The sequence below is a fragment of the Anser brachyrhynchus genome (assembly GCF_964034855.1).
Source record: "Anser brachyrhynchus genome assembly, chromosome: 2".
In the NCBI taxonomy this organism is placed as follows: domain Eukaryota; kingdom Metazoa; phylum Chordata; class Aves; order Anseriformes; family Anatidae; genus Anser; species Anser brachyrhynchus.
The window spans coordinates 106,723,696-106,742,466 of NC_137695.1; the positions used below are offsets into that span (position 1 = coordinate 106,723,696).

Below are 18,771 nucleotides of genomic sequence, written 5' to 3' on the forward strand. Positions count from 1 at the left end.
ATGTGTCCTCAGTTGTTTAGAGACAGAGTGAGTCCATTGCAGCCATTTTTATGTCTATGAAGAGTTAAACAATAAAGCAGAAATACATCTTCATGCTTTTGCTTAAAAAATAAAAGGGCTGGATTTCAGAAGGAGTTGTAAAGCTTTCAGCAAGAATCAGGCGAACACTATAGTAAAATGAAAAGCTGAAATGTGAAGAGTGCGTGATGTGAGATGCCAGCTCAGCGCTTTCAGGAGTCATGTACAGATCCCACTGCTCCGAGGAGAGGAGACCACCCCTGGAATCGCAGTGAACTGTAGCAATCACCGGCTGCTTTGCAATGTAAAGGAGTTATATAGACTGACAACCCCCCACACGTAGTTATGTCACCCGGTGGTAGCCTCTCTTAACACTTCTTCACTCTGGGGAAAACAGATGTTATTTACAAGTACTTCTCTCGGGGTGGAAAAATCACCTTACTATACAGATTCCAGCTGCACAAGGAAAACAGAAGAGTAAGAGAGTTCATACAGTAAAGGCTCTTTACTGAGGGTGTTTGTTTTTTCTCCTCTTTGTATAGGTTCAACATGGGAGAAAACATTACGGCAGATTGGTTTTGAAAGGTAAGCCATAAGTTTGTTTCATTAACAGTGCAAAAAGAGAAGGGAGAAAAAGTGCATGGGCAAGTTTACAGAATTATTTATTTTTGCTGATCAAATGTATCTATAACCTCAAATTTAGAGAGGAAGTTATGCAGTATCATGCATATATATGTTCAGCTTCTCACTTTATGTCCTCTTCTGTTTTCCCAGTCTGTGATCTGAAGCAGCTTATTCACCATATGAACTTGGCTCACTATATTTTTCTGCTGGCGACTATATAGCATGTTAGTATTAAAAAAGGTGACATGCTATTTGGGCAGAAGTCTTACTTATGAATGAAAATATTGCTCTCACTCGTATTATTTTTTCCACGAAACTTCTAACCTGTGACATATTAGTTGACAAAAGTAAATGAAGTTGAAAGAGGACCAAAGCTGGCAGAGAGCTGTTTAGCATCAGAGGAAAATTCAGAATTCAGCATTCCTCAAGTGCAAGAACTTCTTGCAGCCAAACTTAACCGCAAGGTCATCATACCAGAAACATATGTCTCTCTTGGAACTTAAACTAGGCCAAGCCCAGTAAAGAGTAATCTGGTGTTGAAGTTGAACTGCTCAATCTTGTATTTATTCTTCTACAAATGGTAAGCAGAAGAATCTGTTCCCCACTTGAATAATGTTTTGCTGTTTTCCCTTAATAGAGTAGCTTGCAGCTGTACACCAATGTGTTTGGATCTCTGTTGACTGGACAAAAAGGGATTTCCCTTCTCCATGTTGCATGAATGCATACTGTGTATACTGCCTGGGGCATCTCAGCAAACCCTACAGATGATACAGTCTTTCTGAAGTCAATAAGTAGCCATATTAATCATATAAAACAGAAAATAACTACTTTCTTGCTTACTTTCTCACAAAGAGAAGGCAAGCTGCCTTTTTTCTTTTTTTTTTTCTCAAATTTACCATGCATAAAGTTTTTGTTACAATAAAACATAACATAAGTTTCTGTTAAAAACAAGACTAATGCTTAAGTTTAAGTATGCTAGCTCCTACTTGTCATTACGATTCTCATATCTTGGCAGCAGTATGTGAAAAGCTTTTTCTGTATCATCCTTTTCTAGGAGAATTCTGTCTAACTAACATAATTTGAATAATAATAAATAAATAAATAAATAAATGCTTGCCTTTCTCTGATCTTCACCTAAAAATCTGGCACCTGAGAGGAAGGACTCTAAATAGCTGCCAGGTCTTAGAAGACTTATGAGTTCTGAAAGGTTGTCACCCATCTCTCTGAAAGCACATCTACTGGAAGTTTCCAAAGACATGTTAGTGCCCTAATAATTTGTAATTTTCTTTCTTTCTAAGACCATTTTGAAAGCATCTGTGTATGACCCCAACTGAGTATTCACAGGGTCTGCCTGGTTGACTTGTTCAGCTAAATATATTAGATTTCCATGTTAAATACTATATTTGTCAAAAAAGAAGTGCTGTTTTTAACATAGTAGACATGGTAGTACATAGATTATATTTTTTGTTCTCACAGTCGTAAATAGCTGCGAACATTGATACATACTATTTTAGTTTTTCAAAGGAAATGTAGGAAGGCAAATAATGTTTCACTATGACAAAGCTCTGTCGCAGTGAATTTTAGCTTTTCACTGGTACTGTGAGTAGCTTTGTAGCTTTAGACGCTCTGGTTAGTTTAAAATTAAAACATTACAGAATAATAAAAGCACTTTTCCTCCTCCAAATAATGCATAGAGGTCAAATTAGTTTCTACTGTAAATCTCTTAATACCCATACAGTCATCCCTGTAAAGGGTTTGGCCAAACATTTTTAAACAGCCAAAAAAAATTAGCCAGTTTGTTGCCATATGTTTTTTACACAACTTGAAAATCCAAATGGATATGGAATATTTACCATTTTGTAACTTGCCCAAATGATCTGAGGAAACACAGGCATTTTCATTTCACAGGTTCCCACCAGTCAGAAAACTTTTAAGACTTTGATCAGATCACCAAATCAAAATATGTCTCTTCTACCGCAAATGTAAGAATTAATGTCTGGCTTCTTTTAAACCCATGTGTAGATATCATAAGGCACAGTAGTAATTGATTGAAAGGAAAACTGTGATACCACATTGTTGCAGGATAATGGGAGGGGTTGTGGTTCATAAACACATATGATTTGAGATGATGCAGTACCCTATCAAGAATCACACAGAAATTTCTTAACTGGGACACCTTACTGGATGTCGTCTATTTAGAGGTAGAGTGTTTATAACAGCACAGCAAAGCTGAATCTTAAACGAACATTACACATTCTCAGTTGCAAGATTTAATATCATTGAGGGGTTCTTTTTAATAAGTTGTGCTTTTTTTCAATTTGATTTCTTTATGAGTGTCAGCATATCATACGTTTCAGAAGGACGCTATAGTAAAATATCAATTCTTTCATTGCCCTAATCATCTTTTAAGATTAAGAATTAGCACCTGCTAGCGCTGCTTGTCTCAATCTGAATGGGAAAAAAAAAAAAGGCAGTTTTGAAGAGTGCTAGAGTGAATTGATATCTTGGGTCTGCGGTTTGAAACTTCCAATGGAAAAAGGTCAATTTATTTAAGCAGAGCTTATTAGTAGTTTTATTTGTGGTCTGTTAGAAAGCAATTTCCAAACTGTGAGGTGTTTCAAAACAAGGAGAACTCACAATACCTGTGCATGTGCAAAATATGTACCACATGAAATACAGAGAAATCTTAATGCACAGCTGAGAAGCCTGCCTGAGGGGAGGCAAATATTTAGAAAAGTTTACTCGGCAGATCCCAGTATTTCCATTCCAGTTTAAATGGAAGAAATAGCTGACAGTTTGCACCTTGGGAGGCTGTCAGCTTGGACTAACTTTAACTGAAGCAGCACATTAGCAAAGATGTGGTGAAGATTTGAAAGTACTTGGTTAGGTATAATCGTAGAAGGGAAAGTGTTTTCATCTCAGCTTTTACAGAGATGAGAAAAAAAAAGGGAAAAGAAAAAAAAACTTCTTTGAACAGGTGGAACAATTAAAGTTTGTGTTTGTGTTGTTGTTTTTTTAACAACTCATCTTCTTATTTGTATTTTGACACAATCTTTGTATGGTGTGAGTATATCAGCAGTAGCAAGCTGACTAACAGATCCATGAGTAATATATATACAAAGTCTGCTTTATAGTGCTTTGTAGCAGTATGTGCTTAATATCATATTGTATTTGATTGCTTAAGATCATAATTTCTTAAAGGAGTGGTTTCCAAAGTAAATGAAGTGTGACACATTGGTATATGTAGTACTTGGATGCAGTGCACTTAGCTTTCATTCACATAAGTAGGAATCCCAGATCTGCAGATCCCTCAAATTTGAGAGATTATTCTGAGGATGTATTGCTACATGGTTTCCCTAGTTTTGCTCTCCCCAATAGGCATCCCTTTATAACCAATGAGAGAGACAGGAGAGTGGGCTAGATCTGTTATGTCTGATCCTGTACTCATATTCTCATGTTCTCCTGTTCTCGTATTCTGTGTATCAACACTAAGAAAAGAAACAGCAGCAACATGTTTTGCTATTTGAAAACATATCCTCTGCAAGCTGTTGTCTTAGGCACACCTGAGTCAGCTCTGAAACATCCACAGCATTGAAATGTGTTGTTTGAGCAAGGATATTCTTATGCCAGGAGGAAGCAAGATTTTTAGATACACAAAAGGAAAGCCATTGAAAGTGATGTCCTAAGGAGGAATATGTCTTTGCTTAAAAACTGGAAAATTCTTACAAAATGTTCTTCTAAACAAGCTGTTTTAGAGTGGATTGAGGAGCAGAAGGAGATGTGGAGACTCATTCTACGTTGCGGAAAATTCAGCCTAGATAATATAAAGGTTATGTCATCACTGCTTTGTGGTTACATGATGTTTATTCTGCAATAGTATAGTGTTTACATTTCTGTTGTCTTCATATCCTGAACAACACAGAGATACCAAGAGATCTGATGGATAGGCTTTTATGTAAGCATTACTTGTGAGCTGAGCATGCTGCTTTTCAGTGCTAGAGAAATTAAAAATGCTGGAGCTTGAGTAAAGTAGCTTTATGTCCAGGAAATGACTAGAGTTAAGAGCTTTGCAATTAAATGGAGTGTATCTGGGTTTGATAGATTTAAATGAAGGTCTTTTTGCTATTGATTGTTTTTTGAGAAATTACAAATAAGCTGATTGTAGCACAGTATAGTAGTCATCATCTTTGTCCAATACCACCTTGACTGCAGTTCCTTTTGTAATTTCTGCAGAAAGTTTTGGAGAAATTTGGAAAATTATGAAAAATGTTCTGTTGTGTTATGCTGTCCTAAAAGAAACATGCTTTAAAATGCTGAGTATGTGTAACATCTGCACATCATGCAAACTGTCATCTTACACTGCATCTTCAAGCTTGCTTTTATACTGAAGAACCAAAGCAAGTAGATTTATGGATAAGTAGGATGTGTTGTGTTTTTTTTTTTATTATTTTTTAAATTTTTTATTTTTTTGCCACTGTTCATTATTGGTGCACGTTTAGATGACACCCAAATATTCATGAAAATGTCTGGAAAGTTCTGTTCTACTCTGCTCTAAATATGACTAAAAATGTTTTTCAGAAATCATTGTCCATCTCACTGGCTTAAAACTGTTGTGTTTTTTTTTCAGTCCAGGCTGGACCCAGTGAAAATGGCTCATTCAAACATAGCTAACTAGTGGTTAGTTATGAACAAGTAGCAGTCACTGTGCTTGTTTCCTGGCTACTCTGGCAATTTAAAAAAAAAAAAAAAGAGAGAGAGAGAGAGAGAAAACTGAATGCACAAAGCCTGTTAAAATTCCAGAGCAGAGAGGATCACGTCAGTCACTGAGCTAGCCTTCTTCTGTTAACACAGTCCATATTGAAGGCGTTGGCATCCATCAGTGCTGGTCAGTCTTTAAGTACTGCCTCCTAAAAGCACAAGATCAAACGATTCCAAAATATCGGAAGTCAGGCAGGTGGGGCAGAAGGCTGGCCTAGCTGACCAGGGATCTTCTACTGGAGCTTAGGCGAAAAAAAGAAAGTGTATGGCTGCTGGAAGGAGGGCCACGCGATGAGGAAGGAATGCAGGGATGCTGTTCACATTTGTAGGGAGAAAATTCGTGTGGCCAAAGCCCAACAAGAGTTGAAGCTGGCCATGTCTGTGGGAGGATTAAATAAAAATATATAAAGGAATAAAAAAGGATTTTTCAGATATGTGAACAGAAAAAGGAGAACTAAAGAAAACATAGGTCCGTTACTAGATGGGGAACGTCTCCTCACAGACAGTGACATACGCAAAGCAGAGACATTTAATGCCTTCTTCGCCTCTTTCTTCAACACTGATGATGGGCTTCAGGACCCAGGGTACCTGAGCTGGAGGACCATGACGGTGGGAATGACAAACTCCCAACCGACCCTGAACATGTGCGGGATTTGCTGCTCCACCTGGATCCATACAAGTCCATGGGTCTGGATGGGATCCATCCCAAGGTGCTTAAAGAGCTGGCTGACATCATCGCGGGACCTCTCTCAATTATTTTTCAACGATCTTGGGAATCTGGAGAGGTCCCAGTGGACTGGAAGCTGGCAAATGTTGTGCCAATTTTCAAGAAGGGTAAGAAGGAAGACTCTAGCAATTACAGGCCTGTCAGTTTCATGTCAGTGCCTGGTAAAATTATGGAGAGGATGATCCTTTAAGTTTCTGAAGCGCACCTGGGGGACAATGCAGTCATTGGTCCCAGCCAACATGGGTTCATGAGGGGTAGGTCCTGCCTAACAAATGTGATTTCTTTTTATGACAAGATCACCCATCTAGTCGATCAAGGGAAACCAGCTGATGTGATCTTTTTGGACTTCAGCAAAGCTTTTGATGCGGTTTCCCATAGGATCCTACTGGACAAAATGTCCAGCATACAACTTAACAAAAACATCATAGGATGGGTGAGCAATTGGCTGCCGGGCAGGGTTCAAAGGGTTTTGGTAAATGGGGCCACATCTAGCTGGCAGATGGTCACTAGTGGGGTCCCTCAAGGCTCCATTTTAGGGCCAGTCCTCTTCAATATTTTTATAAATGATTTGGATGTAGGACTAGAAGGTGTTTTGAGCAAATTTGCCAACGACACCAAAATTGGAGGAGTTGTGGACTTGGATGAGGGTGGAAAGGCCTTGCAGAGAGATCTGGACAGATTGGAGAGCTGGGTGATCACCAACCACATGAAGTTTAACAAAAGCAAGTGCTGGGTCCTTCACCTGGGACAGGGCAATCCTGGCTATACGTACAGACTGGGCCACGAGACGCTGGAGAGCAGCCCCACAGAGAGGGATCTGGGGGTCATCGTTGACAGCAAGTTGAATATGAGCCAGCAGTGTGCCCTGGCAGCCAGGAGGGCCAACCGTATCCTGGGATGCATCAAGCACAGCATTGCTAGTCGGTCGAGGGAAGTGATTGTGCTGCTCTACTCGGCGCTGGTGCGGCCTCACCTCGAGTATTGTGTGCAGTTCTAGGTGGTACAAAAAGGACATTAAATTGTTGGAGAGTGTCCAGGGGAGGGCAACGAAGATGGTGAAGGGCCTAGAGGGGAAGACATATGAGGAGCGTCTGAGGGCACTGTGCCTGTTCAGCCTGGAGAAGAGGAGGCTGAGGGGAGACCTCATCGCAATCTACAACTTCCTCGCGAGGGGGAGTGGAGGGGCAGGTGACCTATTCTCCATAAACACCAGTGATAGGACCTGTGGGAACAGTGTTAAGCTGAGGCAGGGGAAGTTTAGACTGGACATCAGGAAGAGGTTCTTCACCGACCGGGTGGTTGCACACTGGAACAGGCTTCCCAGTGAAGTAGTCACTGCACCAAGCCTGTCTGAATTTAAGAAGCGATTGGACTGTGCAATTAGTCACATGGTCTAAACTTTTGGGTAGACCTGTGTGGTGCCAGGAGTTGGACTTGATGATCCTTATGGGTCCCTTCCAACTTGGGATATTCTATCATTGTATGATTCTATGATTAATCCTTTTACTATTTCTGAAGAAGGAAATGGTAGGTTGGGACTGGTAGCTATCACACCTCAAAAAAAAAAAAAAGAAAGGGTAAGGAGGTAGGAGCAGGGAAGGCAATAAGACTGTGAGGGAAAGACAGCAGAAGAGAATCTATTACTATGCCATAGCTAGGCCCTGGATAAGAAGATTGGCTCCTATTGATATATATTGCCGATCTTCTGTCTGTTTCAATAGCTCCTTCAGTTATTCTTCAGTCACAAAGTGATAAGGAGGACAACCTGCGTTGCTTTTGCCTGAAGCAAAATAAACACAACAGCCCCACATGCCACAGGTAAGGAGACAAAACATTCCCATCAGAAGCCAGGAGCAAGCTAGCTGTCATCGCCAAGAGATGCTTTTTTGTTCCTGTATGGGTCTCTGAATGTAGACGGATGTCTGCTTTTGCAGCTGCTCCACATATGCCCCTGCTTGCTCTAGCCAAAAACATTGTGTATATCTTCCCTACCCCTTGCAGAGACTGAGAACTCAATTTCCTAAACCACTCATGATGTGTGGTGAGCGCTGGAATCCAGACACATCAGACACTTCTCAAGCACCTCCTTCCAGGTCTAGGTTGCTAATTATGAGCCTACTGGCGATCTGTTTTCCCTCTTTCCCCCATGCTTAGATTGCTTGTAACTTGCTGTGATATTTGATTGGTGCTTGGCCAGAGTTTCTCTGGGTGACATGTAAAGAATAAACAGAAAGAAGAGAATACCACTGGATTCTATAAATATTTATTATGCACAATTCTGGCTTGGAAATCCAAATACCATATGGTTTTCTATAGTGGCATCCCCCACTCCTCCCCACACTCTCTGGTGATTTAGTAAAAAGAATAAATATATGTTTGAAATATATAGTCTTATCCTGATAGCTTGCTCCATAATTTCGCGAACTTTCTTCACATATAGCTGAATCCTACAGCTCTTTCTTGGGCAAAGCTCCCATTGACATCATTTTGGGAGCGTTGCCTCAGCCAGGAGCTGTGAGAGGCTGCAGGGTTTGATCCTGGAGAGGTTATTTTAAAAGAAACAGTGCAGTCTGAATGCTCGCTGTGTTTTGCAGGTGCTGGGTAATTTGAGTTTGGGAAGACAGGGAAAAATGGGTGCAGTGGTGCAATCAGAGGGACTTGGGGAGAGCCCTGCCAAGCACCTTTCCTTGTTTTGGGGAAGAAAAAAAAACAAAACAACAAACTCTAGCAGCCTGTGTGGTGACTGTTTTGGTCTCCCATCCCACAAAGAATGTAAGCAAGTGCTTAAGTTTTCAGTACTCAGGTGCTCCCTCTGACTTCATCAGGGTTCCTTGAGCTCCTCAGGTTAAGTGCTGACAGGCTAGGCCTCACAGGTGAGCCCACTTTATTCTCCTCAAGGTTTCCTAGGTGGGTAGCCATGCTCCTCACCCATGGGGTCTGGACTCCATGAGCCTTAGTGCTGTGCTCAGCAGCAGGGGAGTGGTGGCTGATTGCCTTCTCCCCTGTGTGACATTCTCAGTGCAAAACTTGCAATAGCTTAGAAAATGTTTCTTCTCTTTGAAGGTGTACTTTACTTATGTCGTATCAGAGAAATTAGATTAATTGATGTTTTGTTTACACCTTCCTTTGCTCTGCTTGCTCAGGCCTTACATATGACAAGGATTAGTTTATAGCCTTCCTCAGCACATCTCGTGGGAGTTAATGTGGATTTGTTCTGTGATTACTATTATGTAAATTTTTTGAATAATATCATAGGTAAATGTGACATACAGAGCAGAAGTGACACCGATTCCCTGCCTTCCCTTCAGAGACTATGAACAAAAGGGTAATATCTCATTCTGGTTGCTGTTTAATGCTTATAACAGAATTATAGCCTTCCAGATGATATCTCAATTTAGTCTTTTTACTCTCTGGCTGTTATTTAATTGATAAGTAGGGATCTGAGGGTAGAGAAGTATGTCAGAAGGGCCTCAAAATACAACGCTTTGCTTCCTTCAAGGAGCAATGGCCAGCAGGTGAGGTTGGCTTCCCATGTACGCACTTGGCTTAAGGCAAAGTGGGTCCTGAGCCCCGAGAAGACAGGGGAACTGAGGTTGCTTTCCTTCCCTTGTTCTGTTATTTTGTGGTGGCGACTGTGGAATTTATGCATGTGTGTGTTGAAGCATTTGTGTTGTTTATAGTGTGGGAAATGGGGAAGAAATGTGTTTTCAGTTTCATCTGATATATACTGCATGCCTAAGTTTCTGTCCTAAATTGAGTTTTCTTTGCTGCTCTGATGAAAAGTGAGACTTTGAAAGAAAAGTCTGGATTACAGGAAAGCCAGAATAAAAATTGCATTACATTTTCAAAGAACAAACCTATTGTTTAAAAAGTTATGAACAAACGGTTGTGTTTACATATATATATATATATTTCTAATACTGTGTAAGCTAAAATATTTTGGTCAGTATTACATACTGAAATAGAAAAAGATCAAATTTATTTTTAAATGAGTTTAACTTCATGGATTTCATTGCAATATCCACTTCTATTCAAATATTGCTGTAAGCAACTATGTGTTGTCCATCATGCTCAGGCACAAATTACTATGAGTAAAGCTTTTTCTGATTGCCTGCTAACAAACAATACCTTGTATTTAACATGTTGTTTAGGGTGTAAAGTAGCCTAATTTATTCATTTATTTATTTATTTGTGTCACTGAGAAGGAAATAATTTCAAGACACACCCCCACCCATCCACCCACCCGTGCAGTGAGTATAATGTGAAATGAGATCAAAGTGAATAAGTCCCCATTCTTTGACTGTTATCCCATTTACCATTTCCTCGTCGGGGTGCCTTAATAGCTGTGATCTGTGAGGAATTTCTGCTTCTAACTCAAACCCTGGGCCATATCTGTAAAGCCTGGCAGTGTTATGTACTAGTACAGTACTCGTTTACACTAACACTTTCTGTGTCAGGTGAGATTACCCTGTTCTCCAGGGGCAAATGCATCATGTGTCACAGAAAATTCTTGAGACACCATCTTAGAAGGTGATGGATCTTCTGTTTATTACAAGATATGGATTATATTCTGTTATTTCATTTTTTAAACTTTTAAAACTTTTCAGTGTACTTTTAAAACTCTAGCTAACTCTTTAACATAGTCTGACTTTTGACAGATGTCATTTGCATAGTTGTTTGCAATGTACTATCCTACCTTCTGCAAAAGAAACACATTTCTTTTTAACAGTCACGTCACATAGTATTTTTAAGATAATGCTGTTAATGTTTTTGTAGCCTTTGTACTGCACACCTGCAAGATGGTAAAGAGAGATTCACAAAGTGAGACTTCTTTTGTAGAACTTTTTCTGGAGATGATGTCCATATACCTAAAACACTTAGACTAGGAATTACTTTTTTACTTACTGGCTTTTCTCAAAGCTGTCCTTATTTAAAAAAAAAAAAAAAAAAAAAAAAAGTAATAAAACTATCTATTTAGATGAAAGATGTAAACATTCACTAAAATTAACTTGATTTGTTTTGAGCAGATTTAAGAGATTTTCTAGTTCTTAATTCCCCATTTTTCTGTTTAAGCAATTATCTCAATGGTAACATAAACAATCTCTACCTAAAATAATTATAGTAATCATGACTATTCTCTAGAGTACATCACCATAATATGCCAAGAAGGTATTTCCTCTTCACTGATTGCAGCTATTTTCACACCTTCTTTTTAAACAACATTGAAAGCAGCAGTGTGAATTCTCGAGGTGTCTGAACACACTGTCCTTAATTGTATAAGATGTTCTGTAGACTTCAGTGATATATCTCACAGGAGTAAACATTAAGAAACCAAGGCATAAACTGATTGTTAGCAACATAAATAAATGAATTAGATTTTGGGGTATCTAGAAGACTCTCTAGAATTTAGAGAATTTTATATGCTCCAATTTAGTGAGAATACAGAGATTAAAAATCCAAGGTGGACACCATACCAGGTAGTCCAGGGGAAAATCATGTTGTTTGTTATACAAACAGAGCACAGCTGTGTGACCACTGTGTTCTAATTTTCTCCATGTATATGCAACGAGTCAAGAAGTCACTGGCTCACAGGAAGCATGACAGTTTTGCTTCCTCATCAGCCTTCTGTACACCTACCAAAAATCTGGTATGCAAACATCCTAGAGACGGATCTCTTGCACATGAACAATCTCTTAATTTTGTGATATACCTATGGTAAATCTCAAGTTCAGCCATGTGTAGATGAGAAACACCTCAGTGTTATTAATTACAATATGCTTTGTGAATAGTCAGGCCTCCTCATTTGTCTGTCTGTCTGCCTATCTATCTATCTATTGATTAATTTTCCATAGTCAGGCCTGATAGATCAAATACTTAAGTTTATCTCCAGGTCTAATAGAGGATCACCAGTATATATTTGCCAGTGATCCTCCTTCCTTACTAAAGACTCTGTTTTACAGAAACTTGCAAAGATATCAAGACTGTGTGATCCTAGTTACTTTTCAGTCAATTTGCTGAGTTTGGCAAATAAATGGGGTTGTGAGGAGTTTACTTTATGTAAAAAATAATAATAATAAAGAAAGAAAGAAAAAAAGGAAGGGGGTGCTCGGGTGCTCTTGGAGTCTGGGAACATTAGAAGTCAAACAATTCAACAGTCTGAACTATTTAAAGGCATTGACATAATATCTTTCAAGTGCCTGAGTCACTCTGGGAATTGAGTTTGTAACTCAATAATCCTTATGACTTTTGAACATTTTATCTGTAATCTTTGTTGAAAGTGCTGGGAACTTAGCTGAATCAACTCTTCTATTTGTAATTTGCTAAATGAAAATGTTATTCAAATATATTTCTACTGCAGTATTCCAAAAGCCAAAAGTCCACTGATCATTTCCCTTGTTCTTTTTCTTGACAAAAAAGATCCACTTTTGCTGAACATAGTCTTTTGCTAGTCTTATGCTTCCCAATATGCCTGTTCCTAATAAAATAACAGTTTTACTACACTTATTGTTCCTACTATCATGCTTGCATAAAAATTTAAATAGGAAATCCTACTGGGGAGAAATTCATGTAAAACTTCTCTTGAGCTGTGCTGTAGTTAAGCATCATAGAAACTTTATGGTTGTTACTTTTTTTTCAAACCACACCCTTGGGAGCTGACCTTTGCTTTGTAGCTTTCATACCTATTTGGTCTTTTGTTCTCTAGGAAAAGTAAACTTTGAAATATACTCCACTTGGAGAAGCCCTTCAAACAAACCTGAAATGTATTTATTTATCAGCATGGGTGAAGGTAGCTTACATACATCATAGAATTTCTCTAATTGTAGAGCAACGGTATATTTAGAAGCCAAGCCAAATACTTTTATAAAGTTACTTTCCAATGCATCCAACCCTGTGGATAGTTTTTGGGAAATGGAATAATTTAATAGCCCATGAAAAAGTAGGAGTCAATATGGGCTTACCCCATGCTTCTAGTCTTAAAAGTAAGTTACTAGAGCAATTTGGATCAAAACAGAAATTCAAATTTTGCACCTTAGGACTATCTCTAATTACACTTCTTTTGTAATATTGCATGTTAAATTAAGAGCAGACCTCATAAAGAGAAGTCAGTTTAGGAACTGGAAGTATTGAGTTTTTTAGCATGGCATTGTAGATCTATAATTTTGATGCCAATGAAAATTTCAATTTCCAGACAGAATGTCAATATGTATAATTTCTGGAAATCTGGACACTTCTTTAGAACTGTTTGAAAAGTGTGTTTTTTAAAAAATATTTTCTAATATGCTTTTATTTTCCTGCCGGTAAAGAGGTATCCGGTACTAGATAAACTCAGAGGGAGATACCAAAGACACATACGTTTCAGTACGTTATATTGTCTAGCATGAAACAATACATGATCTTCCTTTTCCCTGCTATATTGACTTCTTTTTTTTTTCAGATATAAAGAATCTTTTCACTATTTTCATTTCAGTATTTTCTGCTATTGCCAAACTTATAGTAATAAATAAATTCAAAAGAATCAGATGGCTAGAATAGAATAGAATAGAATAGTTCAGCTGGAAGGGACCTTCAAAGATCATTGAGTCCAAGTGCCTAACCACTTCAGGGCTAAACAAAAGTTAAAGTTTGTTATTGAGGGCATTGTCCAAATGCCTCTTGAATGCTGACATTCACAGGGCATCAACCACTTCTCTAGAAGTACTCATGAAAAGCTTTGAAGTGAAATGGTTTTAAAGTGATGTTATTTTTTTCTCCTGGATTCTAACTTTTAAGAGTGAAATTGCTTCACATTTCAAAGCTTTTTTTTTTTTTTTTTTTTTTGTTTTCACCATGAGAGCTAAAAATGTATACTCTTTTGTAAGGGAAAAGCTAAAGATTGTGTCAGTCACGTGGCTCCAGAGAGTGAAACTTCAAGAAAATGTAGGATGCTCAGTAAAGCTTTGTCAACTAAGAAAGTAATGTTTAAGGTGTGAAAGATCCTTTCGTAACAGGAAAGATCCTAATTGTGCAACTACACCTCAGTCCGAATGGGGGAATGGTTTTAAGCTACCTTGTCTCCAGTATACTTGCCTGATTTCTGCATTATGAGAATGAAACAAGCAATTCCTAGATATCTGATTCATTAAACTGCAGACACCCAAGGGTGGAAATGGGAGTACAGCTTTTATATTTGTTCCATATTGCAGCAAACAGCAGTTTGCCATGGAAAACTAGCTTCTTCTCTATGTCATCTCTTCCCTCCCCCTCCCATTGTCACCGTAGTGACATGAAGTTTCTTTCTTCTGCTCCAGCATGTAAAAACCTACTTTGATTAGATTTTATTTAATTGCTGTCTTCATGTAGCTTAAATGTATGTGTGTTTGCCATCAGACTACATCCTCCTGCTATGTGTTGACATTAGCAAGTGATCGCACAACCAAAAGATTCATTGCTATAGCAGATGCAGTTGTGAATGAACAGCTGAATGAGCTGTCACTTTTAAATTAAAAACTCATCATTAAAGAGAATAGAGCACCTGGATGCAAAAACTAAGGATAAGAAGGAGTCATACAGTGATACAAAACTGGAGCCTGATATAATTCAAATATGAAAGAATACATTTGTGAATTCTGTAATAGGATTCTTTCACATTTGTGTAATTATTATCTTCCAGCTAATAACATGTAAGTAAAATACTGATTAGCTATTTATCTAAAGCATGTTCATCATGATATATTCATTGCTACAGCCTCATTGTGTTCAAGTCCTAAAATATATTTGAAGTGTTGTCTCTTTCTTGACAGCTCTGGAAATACTGAGAATGACTAGAAAACCAAGAAAAATAAAATAAAGACATGCAAAGAAGAAAGTATCTGAGTGAGCAGAAAAAATATTTCTGGGCAAATAGTGACATAATGTGAAAGAGTAGTGGAATTTGGTGAATAATTAATCAGAAAAAAAAATAGAGGCAATAAATGAGGTTTCTTTTTCAGAAAATAACTTTTGTGTTGAAAAAATAATCTAACCCCGGAAGAGAGCTTTATAGTGTAGGGTTTTTCCCATTTTTCTGACATGAGTAAATGTTCTGTGCTGAATCTTCTAAGCAGCCAGTAAATATTCTTTTCCATATGCACATGATGAGAAAAATGGAGCGGAGGTTAACACCCTCAGTTCACTGGGGACTTGTGTGGCCTCTGCACACTGTCAGAATGCAAAAGAATATATACTGTTATTGTGAAATGTGGAAGAATTATGTGAACTTACTGAGAAGCCAAGATTTCCCTTCATGGGCTACCATTCAGAGGAGGAAAAGACGTGGGAGGAAAGAAGAGATGCAGGACTTGATGCTGACATCTGCTCCAGTTCAGTGCTTCTAGAAATCAGATCAGTCTGCCCCCATATTTCATTTCCTTCTCTAATCTTGACCAATAATTTATAATTGGTATCAGCTGATCATCTGGCACTCTCTTTCCATGGCAAAATGAATGAGTAGGAGCTTTATCCTCCTACTCTTTACTGTCCAAGAGATGATAAAACTTTGAAAGACAAAGATCTCTATTAATTTTTAATGCCATCTCTGAAACATCCTCCTAGTTGATCTCTTCTCATTATTTTTGGAATGCCTTTAGAGACAGGACACAAAGTGTCTTCAAGCCCTGCTTCAGTTCTGTGTCGCTTTTGACATCAGTCCCAGGCTGTATGGCATGGTTCCTGCAAAGGGAAGCACACTCAGAGATAGGCACTGTCATGTGACGTTGCTTAATTGATCCTCTTACCTCTAAATACTAATCCAAATGTCTTAAGATCAAGAGTGAGCAAACTGTACAGTGTTCAGCAGAGTAACGAAGTCTGTGGATTCCTGTGGATTTGTCTTTCTGGTTTGCTTGTTTTCTTCGGTAACCCACCCACTTGCATGCCTTGTGTCATGTAGTAAGCCTTGTTTTGGGGGTGGGGAAGAAATGTTTAAGGAATCCATACGATGTGAGATAGAGCTTTTTTAATTGCAGGTGGTATCACTGATTTTTTTACCTGGTACATCCGCTTTCTTCAAATCTGTATTCTAGGTCAGGGGCACAGACCATTGGAGAGGAGTTCCTTAGCCAGAAATAGCCCATATGCTGCCACATTCCTTTGCGAACTCATGCTTATTGACCAGACCTTCTGTTCCAGCTGCTCCTTCAGTCCTGTCTCCTCTCTGGGACTTGCTCTGGCAATGCTGATGGTTTGCAGAAATGGTCAGTACAATCCCAACAGAAGCAGTCGGGGAGGCTTTTGTACCATTCACACTCCTTTTATTAGGAGAAGATAAGAGATCTTGAGATACAGCAGTGTAAATCAAACAGGTAAATTTACTTTCTGCTAACAACTGCAACACGTGTGCTGTCATCAGCCCAATGAGATTAAAGGGGAATGAAACTTTAAGTTGAGCAGGGACGTTTTTAATAACATAATGAGAAAATAATCAATTTCTACCTCATTGAAACCAAAAGCTGTAGTCCTTCTGAAAAAAACGGGTATTTATTATTTTAATGTCATTTCTAAGTATGTGCTAGAATGGTCTGGGTGCTTTGCCCAAAGAAGAGCAACTTGATTTGTGTCACTCGGGTACCTACAGACTAAAACAAGATGTGTCAAGTGAAAGCGTATCATGAAATTGAGGGAAGGAAGTCATGACAGAGCAGTATTTCTGAGACATCATAGTCCTTAAGTGTTAGATTTTATACCTCAGATATATTTTCCTTGCTAACTGCGACTAAGAAGAAATTTTCTCTGCATCTGGACAATTGTATAATTTCCATTGGATTCTTGTACCCCCGAAGCACGTGCCATTGTGTCATATTAATCCGATGGTCTGGGCTGGCTCAGCAATTGCTTAAGATCCTCTCAGAAGTCATCTCAATTCAGTAGGAATCTATTTTTCTAACTGTTTGTGTTAGGTTTTTAAATCGCTCATTTCCTGCCACCCTGTCTGCTTATTTTCTTTTCAGCTAAATTAATTTCAGCTAACTTTTCTCATGCTTTTTAATCTAGGGATTCAAAGGAAACAAACATCAGATAGAAGGTATTTTATGGCCTGTGTTGTCTGAACACTTGAATTGTTAGACTGTTGTCAGTGTTTTTCTTGGCACAGCCTAGCCTCCTGCAGTACAGTGGTAGCTGGGAGCAATACAGTGGTAAACCCACCAGCAGCCGAATGTGAGCCAGTCTTTGTTTTAATCTGGAGAGCAATCAGCATTGCAATTAGTATCCAAAAACTCTCTAGGATGCATGCTTAACTGTTTGGCTTTGTGTTTTATTTTGTTTTTGTTGGTTTTTGTTCATGAATAAATCATGTGAGACCTCCAAATAGTAATTGGCTCGTGAAGCACGATGAAGGCTGTGGCTGATGGAGTGCTAGTGCACCATGTAGGGTGGATGAACCATGCTGCAGGGTGCTGATGGGGGCACCGAGTTTGCGGGTAAAAGTGGGAACACTCAACCTCACGTCCTCTTCTCTCCATTTGGATCTGAGCAGTCCTGTCCTTGTCGATGTTTGGGCAAGGCAGGAGTCCTCCACATGGGCAAAACACTACCACAGTTAGCTCCTGCACCTGAAGGGGATCTTTGGCTGCTGCCCGTCCCAGCCTTTACCAGGTAGCCTTGAGCAGTGAGGGGAATTAGTCCTCTCCCTTCCCACACCTACATGGGGTGTTTGCCACCCAAGAACTATTTCACGTGCTCCATCTTAAGAAAAAACAAGAAGTTACATTCCAGGGCATCAGTACATTTAGTTTGCCTTACATTTCTACTGCTCTTTTTCAATCTGATCCTGTAGAACTGCACAGAAGTGCACTAAATTTAAATCGGGATGTTCCTTCTGGCCCGTTTCAATGGAAATCAGCTGGGTGTTGGGGCAGTGGGAGCTGTGTGAGCACCTTGCCTCACTGAGGTACAGCACACATGCTTCTTATGGCTGGATCTTTCTTTCAGCAGCAGTCGTGCTTTTGCCTCTAAACCACTGGGATTTTCTGGCGGTGACAGTAGGGAGAGTGAGTTCATTGCCTTCTGTCCTGTCTTTGTGGATGTTCCCATCCCTGCTGCTGCAACCCTTGGATATTTTTGAGTTAGGAATGGGCAAGTGGGTGCAGAGGGGTCCCCAAGCTCTCAGTGAAACGCTGTGGGCACTCCAGCTTGAACCACAGTATTTCCTAATGGCTGCGTGTCTTTCCTTTGTTCTGAGAATAATCTGGCTTTGTAAAATGACAGTAATTTACAATGTCACTTGCTATAAGTGGGGAAAATATCTGCAGCTGACTGGAAAATTTAGATGTGTCTTTTATTTTCTGTGAGTATATTATATGCTGGCTGTAGAATGAAATAAAAAGTGGTAGGAAATGATGATCTGTTTGTGCTCCAACCAGTGAAAGCTGCTAAGAGAGGGAGCAAATATGTTTTGAAATACTCACTGAATGTCAGCCTGCTTCAGTCTTTTCAGCACTTTGTTTTTGTCAGGAGTGTTGTGGAACATATGGATATCTGTATGCCTTCACATAAACAGTTAGCTGTCATTCACCAAGTATTTATGAGCGTTGTGGACAGACTGATTTAATTGTGAATGTTTTGCAGTGATCAATGAATCTGGAATTAGTGCTTTGGCTAAATCCACATACAATATGCACATACAATAT

The 18,771-nt window shown here is 39.0% G+C and overlaps 1 protein-coding gene across 1 annotated transcript in view; it reads left to right on the forward strand.

The window, feature by feature from the left end:
• The window catches only part of PIEZO2 (piezo type mechanosensitive ion channel component 2), a 314,668-nt gene that overhangs the window by 146,075 nt on the left and 149,822 nt on the right, over nucleotides 1-18,771 (forward strand). The window contains 1 exon segment of the mRNA XM_080580333.1: nucleotides 561-603. Coding sequence (XP_080436459.1) covers nucleotides 561-603 — 43 coding nt within the window.